Here is a 27899-nt window from a genome sequence, read left to right as displayed (position 1 = left end):
GAAACATGACCGATTACAAACAGTGTAGCTATTCCCTCTGCAAGGCAATCAAACAAGCTAAGCGTCAGTATAGAGACAAAGTAGAGTCGCAATTCAACGATGGAGGGTCTACAGTCAATCACGGATTACAAAAAGATGACCAGCCCCGTCGTGGACACCAATGTCTTGCTATCAGACAAACTAAACAACTTCTTTGCTCGCTTTGAGGATAATGCAGTGCCTCTGACACACCCCGCTTCCAAAACCTGTGGGCTCTCCTTCCCCGCAGCCAACGTGAGTAAAACCAGTTGGCTGGTGTGTTTACGGACATATTCAACCTATCCCAGTCCCACAATCGTAAGGCTCTCCAGAGGGTAGTGAGGTCTGCACAACGCATCAGCGGGGGCAAACAGGAAGGCCAAAAAGATCATCAAGGACAACAACCACCCAAGCCACTGCATGTTCACCCCGCTATTATCCAGAAGGCGAGGTCAGTACAGGTGCATCAAAGCTGGGACCGAGAGACTGAAAAACAGCTTCTATCTCAAGACCATCAGACTGTTAAACAGCCATCACTAACATTGAGTAACTAACATTCATTCCTTTACACTTGTGTGTATACGGTAGTTGTTGTGAAATTGTTAGGTAACTTGTTAGATTTTACTGCACAGTCGGAACTAGAAACACAAGCATTTCGATACACTCGCATTAACATCTGCTTACCATGTGTATGTGACCAATACAATGTATTTGATTTGACTGGTGAGCTTAATGTTGCTTATTTCACAGCGGTTTCAGAGTACCGCAATAAGAGCGACGATGCCAATATTTGAGTAAACTCTTCACAGCTGTGTTCTGTGAGTGTCAATGAGTTGGCTGATACACCATTTCCTGGGTGTGCAATATGAATGTCAATATGCACAACATTGGCTGAATAGTGAGGTGAATTCCCACATTCAAAGTCCTGCAATAACAGCTAAGATTCTAATACCAGGGCCTGACAGTTGAAGCAGACTGTGTTTGCCTATTGTTGTGACTTAGATGAAGGTCAGATAAAATGTTATGACCAATTTGTGCAGAAGTCCTAAGGGTTCACATACTTTTTCTTGCCACGAAGTATGCCCCCAATGCAATGTAAATTCAACTAACAGATTGTATTTGGTTTAATTTATATAACAACACTCCAACCTTGTGTAGTATTATTTAGTCCATTTTTTCCCCATTTCTATAGGTTTGCATGAGTTGTAATGGGGGGCTTTTATTTTGAATTCCATTATTGCTGCTTCTGCAAATGTTGTTCATGACACACTGGTGTCAACAAAATTTGAAACAAATTAATGTAGTATTAAGCCATGGAATGCCATGAGTGGACAAACCCGTGACACACCTCCAACTTGTTTATTGATCAAAACCCAGCCCTTTTGCACCACCTCCAGCTATTGCACTCATGGTAATGGCTGTGGAAATAGCCAGAATATTGTACATACACCCAGACCTATAGTGCTACTGTGATCGCATATATTTACCATTATATTAGGTTTGTTAAAATAGAGCTCTCAATGTGAGAACTGATTACAAATGTTAGTATTTAGGTAGTGCTGATTAATGTTTCCAAGTAGCACTCAATATGTTTCCAAGGTTAATTATTTCATCCATAATGAAAACTTGAGTTTGTAGTAAAATAAATATCCATAAACCATCCTTGAAATCCTTGTCTATCTTACTTTTCTTTCAGTATGAGATCCGAAAGTGACAGAACTGTCATCAGGTCCTTTGGGCGCCTCAGGAGGCACAGACATCAATCCCAGACACATGACGCCTCAGAGGTATGACCAGTTTAATAGTTTGTCATCCTTTTACAATATACAACATGGATGCCAGACAGTTGCACGTTTGGTGTTCTGAACATACTGCATGTGTGTGAATTACAGCATTCTCAATTACTGTTGATGTGAGTGGCCTTTAAAGTTCTACCCCTCTCTGCTTCTTATGGGTGATGGCATATGCTAAATAAAATATAATGAAATAAGAACAACAATCTTGAAGGACGGGTTATTTATAATGGAGACGCTGGGGAGGGGAGCGAACAGGGAAACACTGTACTGTATTTCATGACCTTGTCAGCCCATTGGTTTGGTCTGTAATCCGCTTCCATAATGAGAATGTAGGATTATAGAGAGTGATCAGAGAATGCAATATATACCTTCTTAACACTTGAGCTGCCTGCAGTCAGTCAGTCAGTTGGACATCCCTTAACAAGCCTGTGCCGCTCTCCTCAGTTCCAAGGTGAGAACCATCCAGTCTGTCTCTGTTCTGTGCTTCTATCTAGTTAGACACTATCCAGAGGAATAGTGTCTTAATTACTATATAGTAGCATGACGCCTTTCCGCCAACTTATTCATGAGTACTTGTAGTATTATAGAGATATGCCTGTTGGTTGAGGAAAAAAATATTTTAGCGTGTGAAATGCATTTGAATATGTGAAATGTTTGAGAATTGTATTGTGCATTGGAATTGTATTTGAATGTGATTACTCTTTTTTTATTGAGTGTTAGAGTGTCCATGATTGTTAGAATGTTTTGGAAATATTGATTTATTTCCTATAATCATAAATTAAGGTTTTTGGTCGTTGCTTCACATGGTAATGCTCTCTGTCTATTACATTTTATTCCCATTTAAACAAATGTAATATATTACACTAATACATATTTTCACAGTCGGCTGAATTGCAATAAATGATCCATGTTCAAATGACTCAAATACAAATGATAAAATATTGACATCAGTGTTTTAAAGAGGAAACAACAATTTCTTAATTACTTGGTTTATTACAATACATTTGATATTTCAGTTGTTTTGTGCAGTATTTCTTGATTTATGTTGTTGATGGATCTTAATGTGTAACATTTCAATAGTAGTATTTGCATAAAGAAAAGTTTCTCAGGTTCCAGTAGTGTATTAAATATGCTTTAGTGAGCAGACATCAACTGTATAATTATCCATGGGGTGGTAAATGATTGATATATGGACTGATGACTTGACATGCTGAAAGGGTACACCACCACAAGACATGAATCTGAAAGTGATCTACAAATGTTTTCCTTCCTGTCAACATATTTTGGAGATAACTAAACAGCCTGTTACAACATCGTAGACATCTCTAATACACCGCCTAATTCGCCATCTGAACATACACTGAGTGTACTAAATATTAGGAACACTTTCCTAATATTGAGTTGCGCCCACTTTTGCCCTCAGAACAGCCTCAATTTGTTTGGGGATGGACTCTACAAGGTGTCGAAAGCATTCCACAGTGATGTTGGCCCAAGTTGACTCCAATGATTCCCACAGTTGTATCAAGTTGGCTGGATGTCCTTTGGGTGGGGGATCATTTTTGATATACACAGGAAATTGTTGAGTGTGAAAAACCCAACAGTGGTGCAGTTCTTGACAAACTCAAACCGGTGTACCTGGCACCTACCACACCCCATTTCAAAGGCACTTAAATAGTTTGGCTTGCCCATTCACCCTCTGAATGGCACACATACACAATCCATGTCCCCGAAATCCTTCTTCAACCTGTCTCCACTCCATCTACACTGATTGAAGTGGATTTAACAAGTGACATCAATAAGGGATCATAACTTTCACCTGGATTCACCTGGTCAGTCTATGTCATGGAAAGAGCAGGTGTTCCTAATGTTTAGTACACCCAGTGTATAACCTAATTCACAGTATTGGCTCCACTGCATTTTCAGAGCCGCAAAAATGTCCTGCGTTTTGATTTTCGATATGACCAAAGCACTTGAGTTACTGTACTGGAGTTCATGGGCATAGTGAGGATACGCTTTTGTCAATAGATGACTTCATACCACGGCAAGTTGAACAGCTGACCTGTCAGCACACAAGGGTTTATGTATACCTCTATGCCTGTGTCATTGAGCTTATTGAAGCCGGAGTGATACTATTCCAATGTTAAAAGTACTGTGCAGCTCTGTGAAGCAGCCGCTCTTCTGCAGGTCTGAAATGTACTGTCTAGGACTGTAGTTTTTGAGAACTCTACTCCTTTAAATAGCATTATGAGACATTCATGGCTCTGGTTTATTACACAGTAAACTAATCTCAATTTGAATCTGAACAATATATACCCTCGAAAGCAAAAGAGATGCTTATAAACTTATTTTGACAATACATCTATTCAGTGTATGAAATCATGAAGAGTGGAGACAGTTGAGTTAGTGGACTGAACAGACCTGATAGAGCAGAAGCAGTTATTTTTGGCCTAACGTGGCCTAACGTCTTGGTCATCTAAGGGATGTTCTAGAAGGCACCACCAGCTGTCGTGTTGGCTTACTGTGACCTCTCGGAGACAAGTCTGCCATAAAGTAGAGCCACTTAAGACAAGATCTAGGACCAATTTAGATATCCTCCACTCAACTCAAGATAACGTTCCCATCTCCGGGGACACCCTGAGCCCAGACCAAAGATTGAGTCGGCTGAGTTTAAGGGATTCAGAATGTATTCTAATTACTTGTCTCCATTACAAACCCAAGTCTTTCTGGCTGCATGGCCCCTGTTGGACGTATGGGAGAGTGGGGACAATTATAAGAAGGGACAGACTCAATAACAAATTAGAAACAATCTAGAGTGTTGTTATTCCATGTGCTTGAATAAAGTGTAACTGTTTTGTACTGACCTGTCTAACATTCTCAATTTATCCAAACCTACATTACCAGTCAAACTTTGGACACACCTACTCATTCCAGGGCTTTTCTTCATGCTAACTATTTTCTACATTGTAGAATAATAGTGAAGACATCACAACTATGAAATAACACATATGGAAACAGAAAGTAACTGTAAGTGTTTAGCAAATTAAAATATATTTGGTATTTTAGATTCTTCAAAGTAGCCACTCTTTTTCCTTGATGACATCTTTGCACACTCTTGGTAATCTCTCAACCAGCTTTCAATTAACAGGTGTGCCTTGGAATTCAATTAACAGGTGTGCCTTGGAATGTCTTTCCTTCTTAATGCGTTTGAGCCAATCAGTTGTTTGTGACAAGGTAGGGGTGGTATATAGAAGACAGCCATATTTGGTAAAATACCAAATCAATATTATGGGAAGAACAGCTAAAATAAGCAAAGAGAAACGTAGCCACCTTTTGCCTTGATGACAGCTTTGCATTCTCTCAACCAGCTTCATGAGGAATGCTTTTCCACAGTCTTGAAGGAGTTCCCACATATGCTGAACACATGTTGGCTGCATTTCCTTCACTCTGTGGTTCAACTCATCCCAAACCATCTCAACTGGGTTGAGATCGGGTGATTGTGGAGGCCAGGTCATCTGATGCAGCACTCGATCACTCTCCTTCTTGGTCAAATAGCCCTTACACAGTGTGAAGGGGTGTTTTGGGTCATTGTCCTGTTGATAAATAAATTATAGTCCCATTAAGCGCAAACCAGATGGAATGGCCTGTCACTGCAGAATGCTGTGGTAGACATGCTGGTTAAATGTGCCTTGAATTGTAAATCAATTACTGACAGTGTCACCAGCAAAGTGACACGTTGGGAACCACACATGTGGAGATCGTCCATTCACTGACTCCGCTGCGTCTCACAAAGACAAAGGCGGTTGGAACCAAAAATCTCAAATTTAGACCAAAGGACAGATTTCCACCAGTTTAATCTCTATTGCTTGTGTTTCTTGGCCCAAGCAAGTCTCTTCTTCTTATTGGTTGGTGTCCTTTAGTCGTGGTTGCTTTCCAGCAATTCGACCATGAAAGCCTGATTCGCACTGTTGTCTATGAACAGTTGATGTTGATGTGTCTGTTACTTGAACTCCATGAAGCATTTATTTGGGCTGCAATCTGATGTGCAATTAACTCTCATGAACTTATCCTCTGCAGCAGAGTTAACTCTGGGTCTTCCTTTCCTTTGGCGGTCCTCATGAGAGCCAGTTTCATCATAGCGCTTGATGGTTTTTGCAACTGCACTTGAAGAAACTTTCAAAGTTCTTGAAATGTTCCGGATTGACTGACCTTCAAGTCTTAAAGTAATGATGGGCGTTCGTTTTGTCTTTGCTTATTTCAAATCAAATCAAACTTTATTTGTCACGTGTCGAATACAAGAAGTGTAGACCTTACCGTGAAATGCTTACTTACAGGCCCTTAACCAACAATGCAGTTCAAGAAGAGTTAATAAAATATTTACCAAATTAATTAAAGTAATAAAATATATAAAAAGTAAAACAATAATATATCAATAAAAAGGCTATATACAGGGGGTACCGGTACCGGGTCAGTGTGAGGAGGTAGAGGTTAGAGGTAATTTGTACATGTAGGAAGGGGTGAAGTGACTATGCATAGATAATAACAGCAAGTAGCCGCAGTGTACAAAACAAATGGAGGGAGGGGTCAATGTAATAGTCCAGTGACCATTTGATTAATTGTTCAGCCGTCTTATGGCTTGGCGGTAGAAGCTGTTAAGGAGCATTTTGGTCCTAGACTTGGCGCTCCGGTACCGCTTTCCGTGCTGTAGCAGAGAAAACAGTCCGCTCGTCACGACTGGCTTGGTGTGTATGGACCATGATAGATCGTTGGTGATGTGGAGACCAAGGAACTTGAAACGTTCTACCTGCTCTACTAAAGCCCCGTTGATGTTAATGGGGGCCTGTTCCTGTAGTACACGATCAGCTTCTTCATCTTGCTCACATTGAGGGAGAGGTTGTTGTCCTGGCACCACACTGACAGTTCCCTGACCTCCTCCCTATAGGCTGTCTCATCATAGTTGGTGATCAGGCCTACCAGTGTTGTGTCATCAGCAAACTTAATGATGATGTTGGATTTGTGTTTGGCTACGCAGTCATAGGTGAACCGGGTGTACAGGAGGGGACTAAGTCCACACCCCTGAGAGGCCCCAGTGTTGAGGATCAGCGTGGCAGACATGTTGTTGCCTACCCTTTCCACCTGAGGGCAGCCAATCAGGAAGTCCAGGATCCAGTTGTAGAGTGAGGTGTTTAGTCCTGTGGTCTTTAGCTTAGTGATGAGCTTCATGGGCACTATGGTGTTGAGCGCTGAGCTGTAGTCAATGAACAGCATTCTCACATAGGTGTTCCTTTTGTCCAGGTGGGAAAGGGCAGTGTGGATTAAGATTGAGTCATCTGTTCTTGACATAATATGGACTTTGTGTTTTACCAAATAGGGCTATCTTCAGTATACCACCCCAGGGCAGCAGGTAGCCTTGTGGTTAGAGTGTTGGACTAGTAACCGAAAGGTTGTGAGATTGGATCCCGAGCTGGCAAGATAAATATCTGTCCTTCTACCCCTGAACAAGGCAGTTAACCCACTGTTACTAGGCCATTGTTGAAAAAAAGAATTTGTTCTCAACTGACTTGCCTAGCTAAATAAATTGTCACAATACAACTGATTGGCTCAAATGCATTAATAAGAAATTCCACAAATGAACTTTTAAGAAGGCACACATGCTAATTGAAATGTTTCCAGGTGCCTACCTCATGAAGCTGGTTGTGAGAATGCCAAGAGTGTGCAAATCTGTCATCAAGGCAAAGGGTGGCATACTTTGAATAATTTGGTTACTACATGATTCCATATGTGTTATTTCCTAGTGTTGTTGTATTCACTATTATTCTACAATATAGGAAATAGTAAAAATTAAGAACAACCCTGGAATAAGTATGTGTGTTCAAACTTTTGACAGGAACTGTATATAGTTGTATCAGTAATCGTATTGGTATAGTTTTTATTTATTTGTATAGCTGATGGAGTATATACAAGTATTGTTGGTAAAATGTTGGCTGTTTTTAAGGACACATTTCATAATAATTATTGTTTTTCATTTTTTGGAATAGAAGACACCAAACACTTAAGATGGCTGAGTAAGTATATGCCAATTCGTTTGCATGTTGTGTTTCAAAAGGGTCGCTCACTCATTTTTATATGGCCTTATTTTCACTCTCTGGGCTCGTAGTTGATCCCCCAAACCATTGTTTTATATCTTCTTCCTTACAGAGAAAATTGGTTGTCACATTTTGCCATTGACTACAATGCATTATGAAAATGTGTCTAAAGCAAGTTGGAAAACGGTCCAAACCAACTCATATTAAATCAGAATCCCATTCTGAATAGTCTCTGCACCAAATAAATAAAACATGTGTCCACTGTGCCGTAAATCCATGTTTGAATGATGCTTTTTATAGCAACAACAAACGTATGAACGTATGGACAGTGGAACACTTTAAAAGTGAAATTGTGCAGAGACATCATTCAGAATTGGATTATGATTTAATATGAGTTGGTTTGGAGTGTTACTAAACCTGACTTTCTCTCCTTTGTCCAATAGCAAGAAAGGCAATGTGTCCTCAAGCCGTAAGCATACTCTGAAGGTAAGGAATCCCACTCAGCCCTTCCTTTAATGTTTTTTTATTTTTATGTAATAAAACTTTTTTATAAAGTAGCAAACCAACGGGAGATATTGGTCAATCAATCGTCTTATCAACTGTCAAAATATAAGTTGTCATAAATTTGTCTCCAGAGTTGTATGCTGGCAGTTGCTAAGGATTTGCTCGAAGCTGAAGCATTAGAGAAAGTTAAAGAGCGGGAGAGATACATGGACGAGAACTGCCCTCTTCTGGAGATTCCCCACTCCAAGGATGATTTGGTGGTATGATATTCAGATATTCACAGATATTATGAAAACATATCATACCTGCTTGATACAGTGTGCTGTATGAGCAGTGCTTCTATCAGGTTCAGCTGTACCAAGGAGGTTAAGGCATAAAATAAGGTATTATATGCTGGTAGTAACATTTTTCTTTGTTGTATTCTTTCATTAGGACCTTTGCACAAAGTTGTACGACAAAATTAATGTGATTGATGAGGAGAGATACAACTTAGAATACAAAGCAGTCATGGTTTGCAATGAGGTAAGCAACCATCTTTTAATTGATTTATGTTTCAATGTAAAAATATTTACAGTGCCTTCAAAGTATTCACACCCCAACAAACATTTTAACAGATTAAAATGGATTTAATTGTCATGTTTTGGTCTATGATCTACACACTGTAATGTCAAAGTGGAAGAAAAATTTGAACATATTTTTTTAAACAAATACACATAAAACACACTAATATCTAATTAACATAAGTATACACACATTAGAATCACCTTTGTGTCACGCCTTGGTCTTAGTATTTTGTGTTTTCGTTATATATTTGGTCAGGCCAGGGTGTGACATGGGTTTATTTTGTTGTGTTTCGTATTGGGGTTTTGTACACATTGGGATTGCGGCTGAGTAGGGGTGTCTAGCATAGGCTTGGCTGCCTGAGGCGGTTCTCAATCAGAGTCATGTGATTCTCGTTGTCTCTGATTGGGAACCATATTTAGGTAGCCTAGGTTTCACTGTGTGTTTTGTGGGTGATTGTTCCTGTCTTTGTGTCTGCACCAGATAGGGCTGTTTCGGTTTTCATTATTTCAGTTAGTTATTTTTGTAGTTTCTGTATGTATAGTTTTCCTTTATTAAAATATCATGAATCATCATCACGCTGCATTTTGGTCCGATCCTTGTTCTACCTCTTCGTCAGAGGAGGAGATAGAAGAGAGCCGTTACAGAATCACCCACCACACATGGACCAAGCATCGTGGTAACAGACAACAGCGGCAGCAGGAGCAGCGCGACAAGAATTTCTGGACTTGGGAGGAAATCCTCGACGGGAGAGGACCCTGGGCTAAACCAGGGGAGTGTAGCCGCACCAAGGTGCAGCGAGAGAGGGACTGGACATGGGAGGACAAACTGGACGGTGAAGGACCTTGGGCTCAGCCTGGAGAATATCGCCGCCCCAAGGAAGAACTGGAGGCGTGGAAGCGGAGAGGCGCTGGTATGAGGAGGCAGCACAGCGACGCGGATGGAAGCCTGGAAGTCGGCCCCAAAAATGTATTGGGGGGAGGCTTACCGGGGGGTTAGAGAGACCGGGCAGGCACCGTGTTATGCCGTGTTATGTTATACGGTGTTTCCAGTGCGGGTGCATAGCCCGGTGCATTTCATACCAGCTCTTCGTATTGGCCGGGCTAGAGTGGGCACCGAGCCAGGTAAGGTTGGGCAGGCTCGGTGCTCAAGAGCTCCAGTACGCCTGCACGGTCCGGTCTATCCAGAGCCACCTCCATACACCAGTCCTCCGGTGGCAGCGCCCCGCACCAGGCTTCCTGTGCGTGTTCTCTATCCAGTTCCACCAGTGCCAGCACCACGCATCAGGCCTACAGTGCGCCTCTCCTCTCCAGCGCTGCCAGAGTCTCCCGCCTGTTCAGCTCTGTCAGAGCCTTTCTCCTCTCCTGCGCTGCCGGAGTCTCCCGCTTGTTTAGCGCTGCCAGAGCCTTCCTTCTCTCCAGCGCTGCCGGAGTCTCCTGCCTGTTCAGCGCAGCTTGAGCTGTCAGTCTGCATGGAGCAGCCAGAGCTGCCAGTCTGCATGGAGCAGCCAGAGCTGCCAGTCTGCATGGAGCAGCCAGAGCTGCCAGTCTGCATGGAGCAGCCAGAGCTGTCAGTCTGCATGGAGCAGCCAGAGCTGTCAGTCTGCATGGAGCAGTCAGAGCTGCCAGATTGCATGGAGCAGCCAGATCTGCCAGTCTGCATGGAGCTGCCAGTCTGCATAGAGCAGCCAGAGCTGTCAGTCTGCATAGAGCAGCCAGAGTTGCCAGTCTGCATAGAACAGCCAGAGCTGCCAGTCTGCATGGAGCAGCCAGAGCTGCCAGTCTGCATGGAGCAGCCAGAGCAGCTAAATCCGCCAGTCAGCCAGACTCTTCCAGATCTGCCAGTCAGCCAGACTCTTCCAGATCTGCCAGTCAGCCAGACTCTTCCATATCTGCCAGTCAGCCAGACTCTTCCAGATCTGCCAGTCAATCAGACTCTTCCAGATCTGCCAGTCAACCAGAATCTTCCAGATCTGCCAGTCAACCAGACTCTTCCAGATCTGCCAGTCAACCAGACTCTTCCAGATTTGCCAGTCAACCAGACTCTTCCAGATCCGCCAGCCAGCCAGGATCTGCCAGAGCCAACTACCTGCCTGAGCTTCCTCTCAGTGCTGAGCTTCCTCTCAGTGCTGAGCTTCCTCTCAGTGCTGGGCTTTCCCTCAGTGCTGGGCTTCCCCTCAGTGCTGGGCTTCCCCTCAGTCCCGAGCTGCCCTTCAGTCCCGAGCTTCCCCTCAGTCCCGAGCTTCCCCTCAGTCCCAAGCTACCCCTCAGTCCCGAGCTGCCTCAGTCCCGAGCTGCCCCTCAGTCCTGAGCTGCCCCTCAGTCCCGAGCTGCCCCTCAGTCCAGTGGGGTTCTGGGTGAGGACTATTAGGCCATGGTCGGCGGCGAGGGTGGATTATCCCAGGACGCGAGGGGGAGGAACTATGACATTTATGGAGTGGGGTCCACGTCCCGAGCCGGAGCCACCACCATGGACAGACGCCCACCCGGACCCTCCCTATGGTTTTGAGGTGCGTCCGGGAGTCCGCACCTTAGGGGGGGGTTTCTGTCACGCCTTGGTCTTAGTATTTTGTGTTTTCGTTATATATTTGGTCAGGCCAGGGTGTGACGTGGGTTTATTTTGTTGTGTTTCGTATTAGGGTTTTGTAGGCATTGGGATTGCGGCTGAGTAGGGGTGTCTAGCATAGGCTTGGCTGCCTGAGGCGGTTCTCAATCAGAGTCAGGTGATTCTCATTGTCTCTGATTGGGAACCATATTTAGGTAGCCTAGGTTTCACTGTGTGTTTTGTGGGTGATTGTTCCTGTCTTTGTGTTTGCACCAGATAGGGCTGTTTCGGTTTGCATTATATCATTTAGTTATTTTTGTAGTTTCTGTATGTATAGTTTTCCTTCATTAAAATATCATGAATCATCATCACGCTGCATTTTGGTCCAATCCTTGTTCTACCTCTTCGTCAGAGGAGGAGATAGAAGAGAGCTGTTACACTTTGGCAGTAATTACAGCTGTGAGTCTTTCTTTGTAAGTCTCTGAGAGCTTAGCAAACCTGGATTGTACAATATTAGCACATTATTATTATTTTTTAAATTCTTCAAGCTGTATCAAGTTAGCTTATTGTCTTGCTGAAAAGTTCATTTGTCTGTGTCTGTTGGAAGGGGGACGGAACCAGGTTTTCCTCTAGGGTTTTGCCTCTGGTTAGCTCTTTTCCATTTATTATTTTATTTATAAAAAAACTCCTTAGTACTTGCCAATGACAAGCATACCTATACATGATGCAGCCACCACCATGCTTGAAAATATGAAGAGTGGTACTCAATGAGATGTTGTGTTGGACCCCACCTTACAGTGGGGTTAAAAATGATTGACACCCTTGATAAAGAAGAGCAATACTGACTGTATGAAATATATCATTAAAATATTGAGCTATATTTTATGCAAAGAAAACAAGGAAATTATATAGTTTTATACTAATACAATTGCTCAGAGAAAGAAATATTGTTTATCAAGTAATATCATTTTTTCTCAAAGGTAGGGGACAAAATTATAAATGATACATGAAGTACTCAAAGGTTAAGCATTTGGTCCCATATTCCTAGCACGCAATGACTACATCAAGTTTGGGAACATACAATCTTGTTGGATGCATTTTCAGTTCGTTTTCATTGTATTTCAGATTATTTTGTGCCAAATATAAATTAATGTTAAATCATGTATTCTGTCATTTTGGAGTCACTTTTATTGTAAATAAGAATATATGCTTCTAAACATTGCTACGATAATGTGGATGCTTCCATGGTTACGGACATTCCTGGATGAATTGTTACTGGTAATGGGGAGAGATTAGCATGTCTTGGGAGTATGATCTTTGACCAACCTTTCTCACTCATAATTTTTCACTATTCATTGAGGATTATCTGTAATCATGGTAGCATCCACATTAATCTAGAAATGTTGAGATACATATTATATTCTTATTTACAAATAAGTGTTTGTGTATATACTGCAAAAGGCAAAAGTTTGGACACACCTACTCATTCCTGGGTTTTTCTTTATTTTTACTATTTTCTACATTTTAAAATAATAGTGAAGACATCAAAACTATGAAACAACACATATGGAATCATATAGTAACCAAAAAACTGTTAAAAACATCTAAATATATTTGAGATTCTTCAAAGTAGCCAAATCTGTGCGCAAAGCTGTTATCAAGGCAAAGGGTGGCTACTTTGAAAAATAAAATATATTTTAATTTGTTTAACACTTTTTTGGTTACAACATGATTCCATATGTGTTTTATATATATATATATTCCGGACATGGACATTGCTCGTTCTGATTTTTCTTAATTTGTTAATAAAAGTTTTGGGAGATATGTGTTTATTGTTTTGTATTGTTAGTTATTATTGCACTGTTGCAGCTGGAAACATAGGCATTTTGCTGCACCTGAAATAACATCTGCAAAATATGTTTACACGACCAATACAATTAGATTTTTTTTTATTTGATATTGTATTCTCAGAAATATTGAAAAATTGTATTTTAACAAATGGTCAGAGAATGAGATCTTGTTTAACTAACAAGTCATCTTTTTCCCCTCCAAACGGTAAAGGTCAAAATGATTGACACAGATGGCCTTTGCAAAATGTTGACTTTGTGTCCAATTAACCATTTATTTGTTTATTTTGAGGTGTGTTTGGGGTTATTGTCTTTCTGGAAGCTCCACACAAGGCCAAGCTTCAGCCTCCTGGCAGAGGCAACCACAACATCAAAGATACACCACCGGATTTTACTGTACAGGGTTCTGTTCTGCATATGATTCCTCTTTTCGACAAAAAAAAAACATGTCACCCAACAAATGTAAATGCATTGAGTTTGCTAAAAAGCATTGGAACTGGTGCTATGGTCAGATGACATAAAAAAGCATCAATTTTCTTCCCACCAACACTAGTGGTGGGTTGGTTGTTGAAAATGCAAATTATATGCAGAAAATAACCCTATAACTACTATAAAATATGGTTGTGGATCTTTGATGTTATGGAGCTATTTTGCTTCAACTGATGCTTGGGCCCTTGTTATTAAGGTTAACCGTTTCATCTACAATAGTCATTTACAAAATTAACCATGTCTACAATGTTTTTCTGATCAATTTGATGTTATTTTAATGGACATAAATATGCTTTTCTTTTCAAAACAATGACATTTCTAAGTGACCCCACACTTTTGAATGGTAGTGTGTGTGTGTGTGTGTGTGTGTGTGTGTGTGTGTGTGTGTGTGTGTGTGTGTGTGTGTGTGTGTGTGTGTGTGTGTGTGTGTGTGTGTGTGTGTGTGTGTGTGTGTGTGTGTGTGTGTGTACAGTATATACAGTTGAAGTCGGAAGTTTACATACACCTTAGCCAAATACATTTAAACTTGTTTTTCACAATTCCTGACATTTAATCCTAGTAAATATTCCCTGTTTTAAGTCAGATAAGATTTCAATTTTATTTTAAGAATGTGAAAAGTCAGAATAATAGTAGAGAGAATGATTTCAGCTTTTATTACTATCAACACATTCCCAGTGGGTCAGAAGTTTACATACACTCAATTAGTATTTGGTAGCATTGCCTTTAAATTGTTTCACTTGGATCAAACGTTTGGGTAGCCTTCCACAAGCTTCCCACAATAAGTTGGGTGAATTTTGGCTCATTCCTCCTGACAGAACTGAGTCAGGTTTTTAGGCCTCCTTGCTCACACACACTTTTTCAGTTCTGCCCACACATTTTCTATAGAACGAGGTCAGGCCTTTGTGATGACCACTTCAATACCTTGACTTTGTTGTCCTTAAGTTTTGGAAGCATGCTTGGGATCACTGTCCATAAGGAAGACCCATTTGCAAACAAGCTTTAACTTCCTGACTGATGTCTTGAGATGTTGCTTCAAAATATCCACATCATTTTCCTTTCTCATGAAGCCATCTATTTTGTGAAGTGCTCCAGTCCCTCCTGCAGCACACCCACAACATGATGCTTCACGGTTGGTATGGTGTTCTTCACCTTGCAAGCATCCCCCTTTTTCCTCTAAACATAACAATGGTAATTATGGCCAAACAATTATATTTTGTTTCATCAGACCAGAGGACATTTCTCCAAAAGTACGATCTTTGTCCCCATGTACAAAGTCTGGCTTTTTTTCTGGCAGTTTTGGTGCAGTGGCTTCTTCCTTGCTGAGCGGCCTTTCAGGTTATGACAATATATTACTCGTTTCACTGTTGATATTTTGATTATTTTGTACGTGTTTCCCCCAGCTTCTTCACAAGGTCCTTTGCTGTTGTTCTGGGATTTATTTGCACTTTTTGCACCAAAGTACGTTCATCTCTAGGAGACAGAATGCGCCTCCTTCCTGAGCAGTATGACGGCTGCTTGGTCCCATGTTGTTTATACTTGCATACTATTGTTTGTACAGATGAACGTGGTACCTTCAGGCATTTGGAAATTGCTCCCAATGATGAACCAGACTTGTGGAGGTCTACAATTTATTTTCTGGGGTCTTGGCTGATTTCTTTTGATTTATTTTCCCATGATGTCAAGCAAAGAGGCACCGAGTTTGAAGGTAGGCCTGTGGAATACATCCACAGATATAACTCCAATTGACTCAAATTATGTCAATTAGCCTTTCAGAAGCTTCTAAAGCCACGCCATCATTTTCTGGAATTTTCCAAGCTGTTTAAAGGCACAGTCAACTTAGTGTATGTAAACTTCTGACCCACTGGAATTGTGATACAGTGAATTGTAGGTGAAATTTCTGTAAACAATTGTTGTAAAAATTACTTGTGTCATGCACAAAGTAGATGTCCTAGCCAAAACTATAGTTTGTTAGCAAGAAATTGTGGAGAGGTTGAAAAGAAGGTTTTAATGACTCCTAAGTGTATGTAAACTTCTGACTTCAAGTGTGTGTGTGTGTGTGTGTGTGTGTGTGTGTGTGTGTGTGTGTGTGTGTGTGTGTGTGTGTGTGTGTGTGTGTGTGTGTGTGTGTGTGTGTGTGTGTGTGTGTGTGTGTGTGTGTGTGTATACAGTATATATGAGTCTAGAAAACATTAGGAACACCTTCCTAGTATTGCATTCCCTTTTGCCCTCAGAAAAGTCTCAATTCGTCTGGCCATGGACTCTACAAGGTGTCGAAAGCTTTCCACAGGGATGCTGGCGGATGTTGACTCCAATGCTTCCCACAGTTGTGCCAAGTTGGCTGGATGTCCTTTGGGTGTTGGACCATCCTTGTTACACATGGGAGATTGTTAAGCATGAAAAACCCGCCAGCGTTGCAGTTCTTTACACACTCAAACCGCGCCTGGCATCAACTACCATAGCCCGTTCAAAGGCGCTTACATTTTTTGTCTTGTCTCTCAAGACTTAAAAATCATTTTTTTGTCCTGTCTCCTCCCCATCATCTACACTGCTTGAATGTACTGTGTATACGGTATATAAAGTAACAGTCAAAAGTTTGGACACACCTACTCATTCAAGGTTGTTTCTTTATTTGGACTATTTTCTACATTGCATAATAATATTGAAGAAATCAAAACCATGAAATAACACATGGAATCATGTAGTAATATAAAAAGTGTTCAACAAATCAAATTATATTTTAGAATCTTCTAAGTAGCCACCCTTAGCCTAGGCAAGTCAGTTAAGAACAAATTATTATCTTCAATGACGGCCTAGGAACGATGGGTTAACTGCCGTGTTAAGAGGCAGAACAACAGAGTTTTACCTTGTCAGCTCAGGGATTTGATCTTGCAACCTTTCATTTACTAGTCCAACGCTCCAACCACCAGCCTTGATGACAACTTTGCACACTTGGCATTCTCTCAACCAGCTTCACCTGGAATGCTATTCCAACAGTTTCGAAGTAGTTCTCACATATGCTGAGCACTTGTTGGCTGCTTTTCCTTCACTCTGTGGGCCAACTCATCCCAAACCATCTTAATTAGGTTGAGGTCTGGTGATTGTGGAGGCCAGACCATCTGATGCAAAACTCCATCACTCTCCTTCTTGGTCAAATAGCCCTTACACAGCCTGGAGGTGTGTTGGGTCATTGTCCTGTTGAAAAATAAATGATAGTTGCACTAAGCTCAAACCAGATGGGATGGCGTATCACTGCAGAAAGCAGTTATCATGACAAAACGGTTGCTACTTTGAAGAATCTGAAATATAAAATATATTGGTTACTACATACTGTAATTCCATATGTGTTATTTCATAGTTTTGATGTCTGAACTATTATTCTACAATGTAGAAAATAGTGAAAATAAAGACAAACCCTGCAATGAGTAGGTGTGTCCAAACTTTGCATATGTTTCCTCCGTTGAGCCCTCCTGAATCACTGATTTTCCTGTATAAAAATTCCACCCACCAGGTTATAGACCTAAACATAAAAATCGTTGACATGAGGGGCAAGTTCAAGAAGCCAGCCCTGAAGAAAGTGCGTATGTCTGCTGATGCTATGCTCCAGGCTCTGCTGGGCTCCAAGCACAAGGTGACCATGGATCTGAGATCCAACCTAAAACAAGTGAAGAAAGACGAGAAGAAAGAGGTGAGTATCTGTCCATTAGGCTAACACAATATATTACATAGATATCGCATCGGGAGACATTGTCAATGTTGAATGAACTTTAGGCCTTAATATTCCACCCTTCATTGTCTTCTCACCCTTTCTATCATCACAGGATAAGGATTTGCGTGACGTTGGTGACTGGCGTAAGAACATTGACGACAAGGCTGGCATGGACGGCAGGAAGAAGATGTTTCAGGGAGATTCTTAGATCATTGGGATGTGTTTGTGTGATGTGGCTGACTACTCCCCTGTTATGTCTAGTTGTCAACCACATACTGATATGCATTACAACTAATATCATAACTATGTAATACATCTTTGTTTCTTTTGAAGACAGAAAGAAACAGAAGGTAACAGAAACAAGATGTGTGTAATTGTTTGACAGTTGGTTTACTGGAGTAGAGGTAAAAGTGGACAACTTTTCTAATAAATTGCCTTTAAAGGAAATCTTTCTTAGTTTGTATAATTTATATTTTGTCATGCTGATACACGAAGAGAACTAAAATGCTATATCTCGAAACCACTACCATGTACTATTACAGTATAGGGTGGACCCTTGGTAATGTTCTACACTAGAGTGCTGAGCTGCCCATCTCTCTTTCAAACATGCAAACCACTGCTATAGTTGATACTCATCTTAATTGAGTCTAAATGGAGCAACATGTAACAAGTTTCTAGAGGTTTTGAAATCAATGCTTTCTGCCATGTTATATAACGGTATTGTTATTCATTTACTGTTGGATTCAGATCACTTCCGAAGACATGTTAAGTAAAACCATGAGGTTTGTTTTAGAGATTTTGTATGTATTCTAAGAGCTTGAAAAGTTGGGCGCAGCTTTTTTCTGTTGCATTTCTGTACCAGTTTCTACTTTTTGAGGTCTTTGTAGTTTTCCCCATAGAGATCCTGCTATTCTGCATATTCTAATACCTAATTATGTTGTTGTTTTTTTACCACTAGGGCAACTGAAAATAAGGTGAGTTTCTTTCTTCGTTTTTCTTTGTTGTTGCATCACAAAGTTATCAAGTATATTAGTAGTCCTTTGTTGAATTGTTTTAAAAGTAACACATTGACTAAGCAATTTTATGTTTTCAACATCAGAGTTCAATTGTTTCAAATGATCTTTCCCGTCTACGTTGCCATTTACTGTAATTTCTCAACAGAAACAGTCACTTAAACATCAGATGGAGTCTTCAGTGGTAAGTGTCTATATATTGAGGATATTTATTTATTCTCCAACCATCACGTCTCCCACCATCTCACCATCATCATTTGGGGCGGCAGGTAGCCTAGTGGTTAGAACTTCGAGCCAGTAACCAAAAGGTTGCTAGATCAAATCCCTGAGCTGACACGGAGTAAATCTGTTGTTCTGCCCCTGAACAAGGCAGTTAACACACTGTTCCTATGCCATCATTGTAAATAAAAATCTGTTCTGAACTGACTTGCCTAGTTAAACAAAGGTTAAATCAATTTTTAAAAATCACATAAATATGTTTTACATTTAGCAGACGCTGTTATCCAGAGCGATTTACAGGAGCAATTAGCGTTAACTGCTCAAGGGAAAATCTATGTCATTTTTTATCTCGCCTAGTCAGCTCTAGGATTCGACCCAACAACCTTGTAGTTACTGGCCCAATACTCTTAACCGTTAGGCTGCCCGCCACTCTGTCAGTTATGTCAGTTCACATGCATATTATATTCTCAGAAAGAGTTGTTTAATATTAGGCCAATGCTGATCTCTTCATCAAGATTGTACAAAGATGTAGAGTTGAACTATCCGATCTGCACTGTAAATTTGCAACTCGTCATAGCTTAAATAAATAAGCAATAAAACTAGAATAACAATCTTGAAGGGTTGGTTATTTATATGCATGGAGGTTAGGTTGTGGCTAGAGTTTCAGCAGCTTGCTGAACCATTGGTCTGGAGTGGGACTCCGTTCCAATTTCATAAAGAGAAATGCAGAGTTTTGCTGACCCATCATAGAAACCCATTAAAACCCCCAGAGCATTTCAGTTGCCTGTCCCAGTCCCAAGCGTGCGTCCTGCTTGATCACCAGCTCTCTCTAATAGGTGAGAACCTCTCACCTGTCTATCCTGACTCTGTCTGCTCTCTGTTCTCGGCTTGGTTAAGCATGATAGGATTTCAGCAACTCCACCGGCTCTCCCGTTCTGGATTAGCACTACTTTTTCTATTTGGAAACCCTGCAATCAGCTGCACACGTGAGATCAGACCATGTGTCTCTCTATGTGCAAAATGATGCTATGATGTTTTTGTTTTTTAATTGAAAGGTGGCATGACTGCAATAGCTATGTATTTTATATTGAGCATGTCCTATTAGTATTCCACATTTACCATGTGTGGAGGGCATTAAGAAGTATTGACCCTAACAAGCAAATTGCTCTTCCTACCATATGCAGCATTATACACTCCATAAATAATCAAAATGTGTAAGCACATTTTAAAACATGTGTCTCTACTTTCCAGTATTTTGGATTTGAGGTACAATGTTTCATTTGAGAGTATTTTCATAAATATATATTTTATCATTTAGAAATAAAAGCACTTTATGTATCTAGTCCCCCCCCAACTGAATACGTAGGTTTTTTTCATAAGTATTTGAACAAATTCACTTACAGTGTATTAAAGTAGTTAAACGTTTAGTATTTGGTCCCATATTCCGAGCATGCAATGAAGCTTGTTTCTCTACAACCTTTTTGGATATATTTGCAGTTTGTTTTGGTTGTGTTTCAGATTATGTTTTGCCCAATAGGATTATTGTAAATTAGAATAGAAGATGTTTCTGAACACTTCTATATTAATGTTGATGCTACCATGAATATGGATAATCCTGAATAAATAGTGAATAATGATGAGTGAGAAAGTTAAAGGGAACAAAGATTATACCCACCCAAAAATACTAACCTGTTATCAATAACCAAGAAAGTTAGCATGTTTTTAACTTTCTCAATCATCATTATTCATTATTCATTTATGATTATCTGTAATCGTGGTAGCATCCACACTAATGTAGAAGTGTTCAGAAACAACTTATATTGTTAAAAGTGACAATAAAAGTTACTCCAAAATGCATTTATATTGGGCACAACGAAATCCAAAACTCAACCAAACAAACTTCAAATGCATCCAAAAAGTTTGTAGAGTCACAGGCTTGATGTAGACATTGTGTGCTAGGAATATATTACCAAATAATACACTTTGACTACATTTAATACACTATAAGTGAATTTCTCCAAATACTTATGACACCTTCAAATGGGGGGACTAGACATATTCATTTCTATGAAAATACAAGTTGATATTCTCTACTTTCACCTCAAAAAACATATTATCAAAAACCAAAATGCCTGAGTATAGAGCGTAATGAAAAGTGTCAAATTAAGTGTGAAAATTAAGTGTGAAAATTAAATCAAACAGGGGGAAAAAACTGCTGGGTAAAACATGGTGATCTCATTTAATAGGTTTGTTTGAGTTCCATATACTCTGGAATATAATGTTACATGTATCATATTCTTTCCAATTTTGTGACTGACGTGACCGGAATCAGATTCCAATTCTGGAGAACATCGCTGTCTGATGAAGTGTAGCTAATTCTTGGGGACATTGCCAGCTATTTGATATATGAACTGTTGATGTGACATTCGGAAACCAGACTCCTACACAAGCAATTTGTTTAGAAAGCTACAGTGCCTTCAGAAAGTATTCATACCCCTTGACTTTTTCCACGTTTTGCTGTGTTACAGCCTGCATTTAAAGGGGATTAAATGTAGATTTTGTGTCACTGGTTTACCACAACCATAATGTGAAAGTGGAATTATGTTTTTCATTTTCATATTTTTATTAATTGAAAATAAAAAGCTAAAATGTCTTGAGTCATTAAGGATTCAACCACATTGTTGTGGCAAGCCTATATACAGTATGTTCAGAAGTAAAAATGCACTTATCAAGTCACATAATAAGTTGCATGGACTCACTCTGTGTGAAACCTTAGAGTTTAACATGATTTTTGATTGACTACCTCGTCTCTGTACCCCACACAAACAATGATCTGTAAGGTGCTTCAGTCACGTAGTGAATTTCCAACACAGATTTAACCACAAAGACCTGGGAAAAGGTGCCAAAGCCTTGCAAAGAAGAGCACCTATTAGTAGATGGGTAAAAAAAGAGACATTGAATATCCTCTTGACCATGGTTAAGTTTTTAATTACACTTTAGATGGTTTATCAATACACCCAGTCACTACAAAGATAGAGCCGTCCTTCCTAACTCCGTTTCCGGAGAGGAAGGAAAGCTCTCAGGGATTTCACCATGAGGCCAATAGTGACTTTAAAACAGTTAAGGAGTTTAATGGCTGTGATAGGAGAAAACTGAGGATGGATCAACAGCATTGTAGTTATTCCACAATACTAACCTAAATGTCAGAGTGAAAAGATAGAAGCCTCTTCAGAATATTCCAAAACATGCATCCTGTTTGCAATAAGGTACTAAAGTACTAAACATCTAGTCAAATAGCTACCCAGACTATTCACATTACCCTCCCCTCTCCACACCACTGACACTCTTTGTTGTCATCTATGCATAGTCACTTTAATGAACTCTACGTACATGTACATACTACCTCAACTAACCGGTGCCCCCTCACATTGACTCTGTACCGGCACCTCCCTGTATATATTGTTATTTGTTACTACTCCTCTTAGCCTGGGATTGAGCCTTGGTGTACTCCCTTGGTGACAGGCAGTGGCTGAGACAGCAGATTTTCTGCAGGCTTTATACACTGCACTCTTTGAGAAAGGTAGTTAGAAAACCAGGTCAAAGACACCAATAATCCTTAGCCGGCCCACACGAATGGAATGGTCTTCAGTATCAAATGTTTTGGCAAAGTCTATAAAAATAGCAGCACAACTTTTCTTAGAATCAACAGCAATTGTGACATCATTGAGGACTTTAAAGGCTGGAGTGACACATCCATTACCTGAAGTGAAACCAGATTGCATACCAGAGAGAATACTGTAAAACATCAAGAAAGCCAGTCAGTTGATTATTGACAAATTTTTCCAACACTTTTGATAAACATTTCCTTCATTGAAGTCAATTATTTTTGGTCAAAGATTGCTATTGGTATTCAAATGCAATTCGACTAAAGAAAAGGTTGTCAACAGTGCAAAATTATTTGCAAGTGAAATGTATATTCTGTGAGTTTTTTACATTGTTGTATTGTTTGCTTCAGACCCCTTTGGAAAGAAACAAGAGTCCAAGATGTCTGAGTAAGTTTCAACATGTTTTTATGATATCAGTATATAGTTGTAGTCGGACGTTTACATACACCTTAGCCAAATACATTTAAACTCAGTATTTCTCAAGTGCTGACATTTAATCCTAGTACAAATTCCATGTTTTAGGTCAGTTAGGACCACCGCTTTATTTTAAGAATGTGAAATGTCAGAATAATTTTAGAGAATGATTTATTTAAGTTTTTATTTCTTTCATCACATTCCCAGTGTGTCAGAAGTTTAATACACTCAATTAGTATTTGGTAGCATTGCCTTTAAATTGTTCAACTTGGGTCAAACGTTTCGGGGATCCTTCCACAAGCTTCCCACAATAAGTTGGGTGAAAATTTGACCCATTCCTACAGACAGAGCTGGTATAACCGAGTCAGGTTTCTAGGCCTCCTTGCTCGCACACGCTTTTTCAGTTCTGCCCACACATTTTCTAAAGGACTGAGGTCAGCACTTTGTGAGTCCCTCCTGCAGCAAAGCACCCACACAAAATGATATGGCCCCCCTTGTTCTTCGGCTTACAAGCCTCCCCCTTTTTCCTCCAAACATAATGACGTCATCTTGGCCAAACAATTCTATTTTTGTTTCATCAGACTAGAGGACATTTAAAGGACATCTCCAATAAGTATGATCTTTGTCCCCATGTGCAGTTGCAAACCGTAGTATGGCTTTTTTAGGTCATTTTTGGAGCAGTGGCTTCTTCCTTGCTGAGCGGCCTTTCAGGTAATGTTGATATAGGACTCATTCTGCTGTGGATATAGATACTTTTGAACCTGTTTCCTCCAGCATCTTTACAAGGTCCTTTGACGTTAATATGCGATTGCTTTGCACTTTTCGCACCAAAGTACGTTCTTTTCTAGGAGACAGAAGTGTCTCCTTCGTGAGCGGTATGAAGGCTGCTTGGTCCCTTGGTGTTTATACTTGTGTACTATTGTTTGTACAGATGAATGTGGTACCTTCAGGTGTTTGTAAATTGCTCCCAAGGATTAACCAGACTTGTGGAGGTCTACAATTGTTTTTCTTAGATCTTGGCAGATTTCTTTAGATTTTCCCATGATGTCAACCAAAGAGGCACTGAGTTTGAAGGTAGTCCTTGAAATACATCCACATGTACACCACCAATTGACTCAAATGATGTCAATTAGCCTATCAGAAACTTCTAAAGCCATGACATAATTTTCTGGAATTTTCCAAGCTGTTTAAAGGCACATTCAACTTAGTGTATGTGAACTTCTGACCCACTGAAATTGTGATACAGTGAGTTATAAGTGAAATAATCTTTCTGTAAACAATTGTTGGAAAAATTACTTGTGTCATGCACAAAGTAGATGTCCTAACCGACTTGCCAAAACTATAGTTTGTTTACAAAAAATGTATGGTGTGGTTGACCAACTAGTTTTAATGACTCCAACCTAAGTGTATGTACATTTTCGACTTCAACTGTATATTTTATGCCCTGTTTGAATTATATTAACATCACCTTTATATTGGTGTTCATCTGTGTACTATCCTCCTATTAGAGGAGAGATGCTCATTGTGGAAATATAGTATTCACTCTATTATGATATCATCTTCAGGATCTTGGGCATCCATGGAAATAAAAAAAAATCATTTTTTTATTAATGGTTAGAATCTTATCTTGACCTCACCAGTGCCCCATGTCAAAACATGATATGTGTCAGAAATGTGTACCTTTCTGGAAAATTCCCACATCTTTTCATGAACTATTTTAGGAAGAAAATGTCATCGAGTCGCAAGCATCATCTGAAGGTAAATGGTTACTAGTAACATTGAATTGTTATTTTTGGAATGAAACTTAAACGTGAGCAAAATATATTATGTTATTATAATTATAATGGTCTCTGTGTGTTGTGTATTCCCTGTTAACCATAATCCAGTTGTGTCACTATTTATGCTTCTCTCTCCTCCAGAGCATGATGCTCCAGATTGCTAAGGACTTGCTGGAGGCAGAGGCCATAGAGGCAGTGGAAGAGAAAAAAAGGTACATGGATGAGAGCTGCCCCGCATTGGACCTGCCTGGGTCATTGGTGGAACTGCAGGTACAGTATCACTAATAGTTGATATCACCTGTGTTTAACATAGCTTCACAGAGCAGTGCTTAAACAGCCATTCATAATGGTCCAATTCAGGCATAATTTATGGGTAATAATTTAGTACCTTACTGTGATTGTTTTCAAATAAAATGGTCAAAAGGAAACAAAAATAGCTTCTTAGCAAAGAGCAATTTCTCAAGCAAGAATTTTGCGAGAACTGTCTTGGAGTGGTCTGAGTGGGGAGGGGAAAACTGAAATCCTTATACTTAAGGATTAGCCTCTTTTTTTTCAATTTTCCCCTAAAATGACATACCCATATCTAACTGTATGTAGCTCAGGCCCTGAAGCAGTATACATATTATTGGTACCATTTGAAAGGAAAACCTTTGAAGTTTATGGAAATGTGAAAGGAATGTAGTAGAATATAACACAATAGATCTGGTAAAAGATAATACAAAGAAAAAACTACCGTTCTTTTGTATTTTTTTATACAATCATCTTTGAAATGCAATAGAAAGGCCATAATGTACTATTACAGCTTAGGTGCTATTTAGATTTTGGGCACTAGATGGCATCACTGTTTATGCAAAGTTTTAGACTAATCCAATGACACATTGCATTTCTGTTAAAAATGTTGTATCAAGACTGCCCAAATGTGCCTAATTTGTTTATTAATAACTTTTCATTTTCAACATTTTGCACTCTCCTCAAACAATAGCATGGTGTACAGTAATAGCTACTGTAAATTGGACAGTGCAGTTAGATTAACAAGACTTTAAGTTTCCTGCCAATATCAGATGCCCTGGGAAATGTTCTTGTTACGTACAACCTCATGCTAATCGCATTAGCCTACATTAGCTCAACCGTCCCGAGGAGAGGACGTCGATCCCAAAGAAGTTTTAAAGGGAATTATCATAATTTTCACAATTTCACAGTTTTACGAGTGTACACAACATTAGGAACACTTGCTCTTTCCATGACATGGACTGACCAGGTGAATGCTAGGATTCCTTATTGATGTCACTTATTAAATCCACTTCAATCAGTGTAGATGAAGTAAATCATGTTTTGACTGCACTGGGCCTTTAAACTGGATTTTCAATCTACGCTGTCAGGAAATTCACTGTAACCCTACAGTACAGTTGTTGAAGATTATTTTTGTTGATAACCAACTGCAGGAAATGTGCAAGACAATCCATCACCAGCTTGATAAAGTGGACGAGGAGAGATACGACCTGGCAGGCAAAGTGGGCAAGTGTGACAAAGAGGTATTGTCATCCAGTTGAGGTCGATTCCATTTGTTGATTTTCTCTCTTGTTTAGATTGAAGACCTGAAGATAAAAGAGCATATCTTGCATTTTTCCTGATCTTCTCTCTTTACAGATTGATGATTTGAGGATTAAAGTGGTTGAGATCCAGGGCATTAAGAAGCCAGCTCTGAAGAAAGTGCGTATGTCTGCTGATGCTATGCTCCAGGCTTTGTTGGGCTCCAAGCACAAGGTGACCATGGATCTGAGATCCAATCTGAAACAAGTGAAGAAGGAAGTCAAAGAGGATGTGAGTAACATGGAGGCATAATAATGTTCAAAAATATATATGTACTATGGATTGATATCAGTGCTGGATATTTGTGCTGTCCAAATTGTAGCAGGATTCCTGACCGTATGCGCTTGTGATTACACACAATCCACAGCTAAAGAAGCTATTGAGTCTCTCTGGCTAAATTACGCTCTCTGGTGTAGTAATTGAATGATTTGATTATATTTCTGTACAGACAGGAGTAGTTTTATAATTTTGGTAAACTGTAATTTAATTTATCAGAGGGTGCTGCAGAAACTCCAGCACCCTTACTTCCCGAGGCTATGTATCAGTGCCAATATACAGTACATTACATTTGTAGTCAATAATTTTACTCATATCCAATTATTTTGGCACAAATATCACTTCATATTGACTAATATCATCCTATGTATTTATTTTCCTTTTCGTGAGCTTTACTTAAAGCTCAAAACATCTAATTTCCTTGACCTAAACAAATAGCTTATAGTCTCTCTTGGCCTGATATCTCTGCTGTAACACCCACTCTCCATTAAAGGACAAAGATACAGTTGGTGACTGGCGTAAGAACATTGACGACAAGGCCGGCATGGACGGCAGGAAGAAGATGTTTGAGGCCGCATAAACGCTATGGCAAGACCATTTCCCCCTGCTTTTCTCTGCGTCTTCATAAATCAGTTGGTAGCCATGGCTGTCTTTTGTGTTGGATATATAAGGTGGTATTGTGGTTAAGTCCCAGGTGGATTTGTATGACCTTGTTATCGATTTCACTGCTTCCTTTTTGTCTGTATACCCCAGACCCGGGTAATCACCTCACAGCAACTTGAACACATTTTGAAAGGCACGTATTGTATATGAAATAAATATTTCAACACTTACAACTGGAATAGCAGTTTTATTTTGCTTGCACGTCTTCATAATGTGTGAGATTAAAAAATTCAAAACTACTTATGCAGTAGTCTACTTGATTTGGGTAGGATTAGTATACTATTCAATGTTATTCAATAGAAGATAATGGGCATGAAAAGCTAGGTGTAAAAAACAAACGGAATAACTAAAGGACTGTAAACCTAGGACTTGATTTATTGGAACATATCACACACACCAAAAGGAATATTCTCTGTGCATGTACTCTTTTGCTCTCCTGTTATAAATATTAATTTCATGAATTAATCATTGCATAACTTTTTAAATAGTATAACAATAAACTATTTATATGTATTAACCAAAACCACAAGATGTCAGTGGAACACCTGTTCTCCTTGCCTCCCCTCTGCCCCTGTCTCTCTCTCTCTCTGTGTCAATCTGCTGACCTAGTGAACTTGAGGTAATTACGACTCCTATAACTGGTATGGTATATTTTTATTGTGTCAGCATGTTGTGCATTAAAACTGATAGAAACATATTTAAGCTAGGATTTAATCAATTGTTGATGTTTTAT

At 39.7% G+C, this 27899-nt stretch overlaps 2 protein-coding genes across 7 annotated transcripts; both read left to right on the top strand.

The window, feature by feature from the left end:
• Window positions 1-1776: 1776 nt before the first annotated feature.
• LOC124038896 (troponin I, fast skeletal muscle-like) lies at window positions 1777-22833 on the top strand. Of its 4 annotated transcripts, XM_046354871.1 has the most exons (10): window positions 1777-1805; window positions 7850-7876; window positions 8341-8383; window positions 8533-8661; window positions 8834-8923; window positions 17351-17527; window positions 17661-18330; window positions 18507-18522; window positions 18710-18745; window positions 22796-22833. In XM_046354871.1, exons 1-7 carry the CDS (start codon window positions 1792-1794, stop codon window positions 17754-17756), a joined length of 576 nt encoding a protein of 191 aa, XP_046210827.1. In that variant the 5' UTR covers window positions 1777-1791; the 3' UTR covers window positions 17757-18330; window positions 18507-18522; window positions 18710-18745; window positions 22796-22833. The 4 variants fall into 4 exon arrangements, with proteins under 4 accessions (XP_046210827.1, XP_046210826.1, XP_046210828.1 ...); XM_046354870.1 differs by having other exon boundaries at window positions 17661-18522; XM_046354872.1 differs by lacking the exon at window positions 1777-1805 and adding an exon at window positions 2175-2265 and having other exon boundaries at window positions 17661-18522.
• Window positions 18708-27344, top strand: LOC124038860 (troponin I, fast skeletal muscle-like). 3 transcript variants are annotated; one of them, XM_046354869.1, is made up of 7 exons: window positions 18708-18745; window positions 22796-22832; window positions 24581-24617; window positions 24779-24907; window positions 26080-26169; window positions 26285-26458; window positions 26997-27344. In XM_046354869.1, the coding sequence occupies exons 2-7, from the start codon at window positions 22825-22827 to the stop codon at window positions 27081-27083; spliced, it is 525 nt and encodes a 174-aa protein (XP_046210825.1). In that variant the 5' UTR covers window positions 18708-18745; window positions 22796-22824; the 3' UTR covers window positions 27084-27344. The 3 variants fall into 3 exon arrangements, with proteins under 3 accessions (XP_046210825.1, XP_046210824.1, XP_046210823.1); XM_046354868.1 differs by lacking the exon at window positions 18708-18745 and adding an exon at window positions 19556-19616; XM_046354867.1 differs by lacking the exon at window positions 18708-18745 and adding an exon at window positions 19664-19766.
• The last annotated feature ends 555 nt before the right edge of the window (window positions 27345-27899 follow it).

Source organism: Oncorhynchus gorbuscha, linkage group LG01, assembly GCF_021184085.1.
Source record: "Oncorhynchus gorbuscha isolate QuinsamMale2020 ecotype Even-year linkage group LG01, OgorEven_v1.0, whole genome shotgun sequence".
NCBI classification, from domain to species: domain Eukaryota; kingdom Metazoa; phylum Chordata; class Actinopteri; order Salmoniformes; family Salmonidae; genus Oncorhynchus; species Oncorhynchus gorbuscha.
Note: the sequence above shows the minus strand (reverse complement) of the source record. Positions and strands in the feature narration are given on the sequence as shown.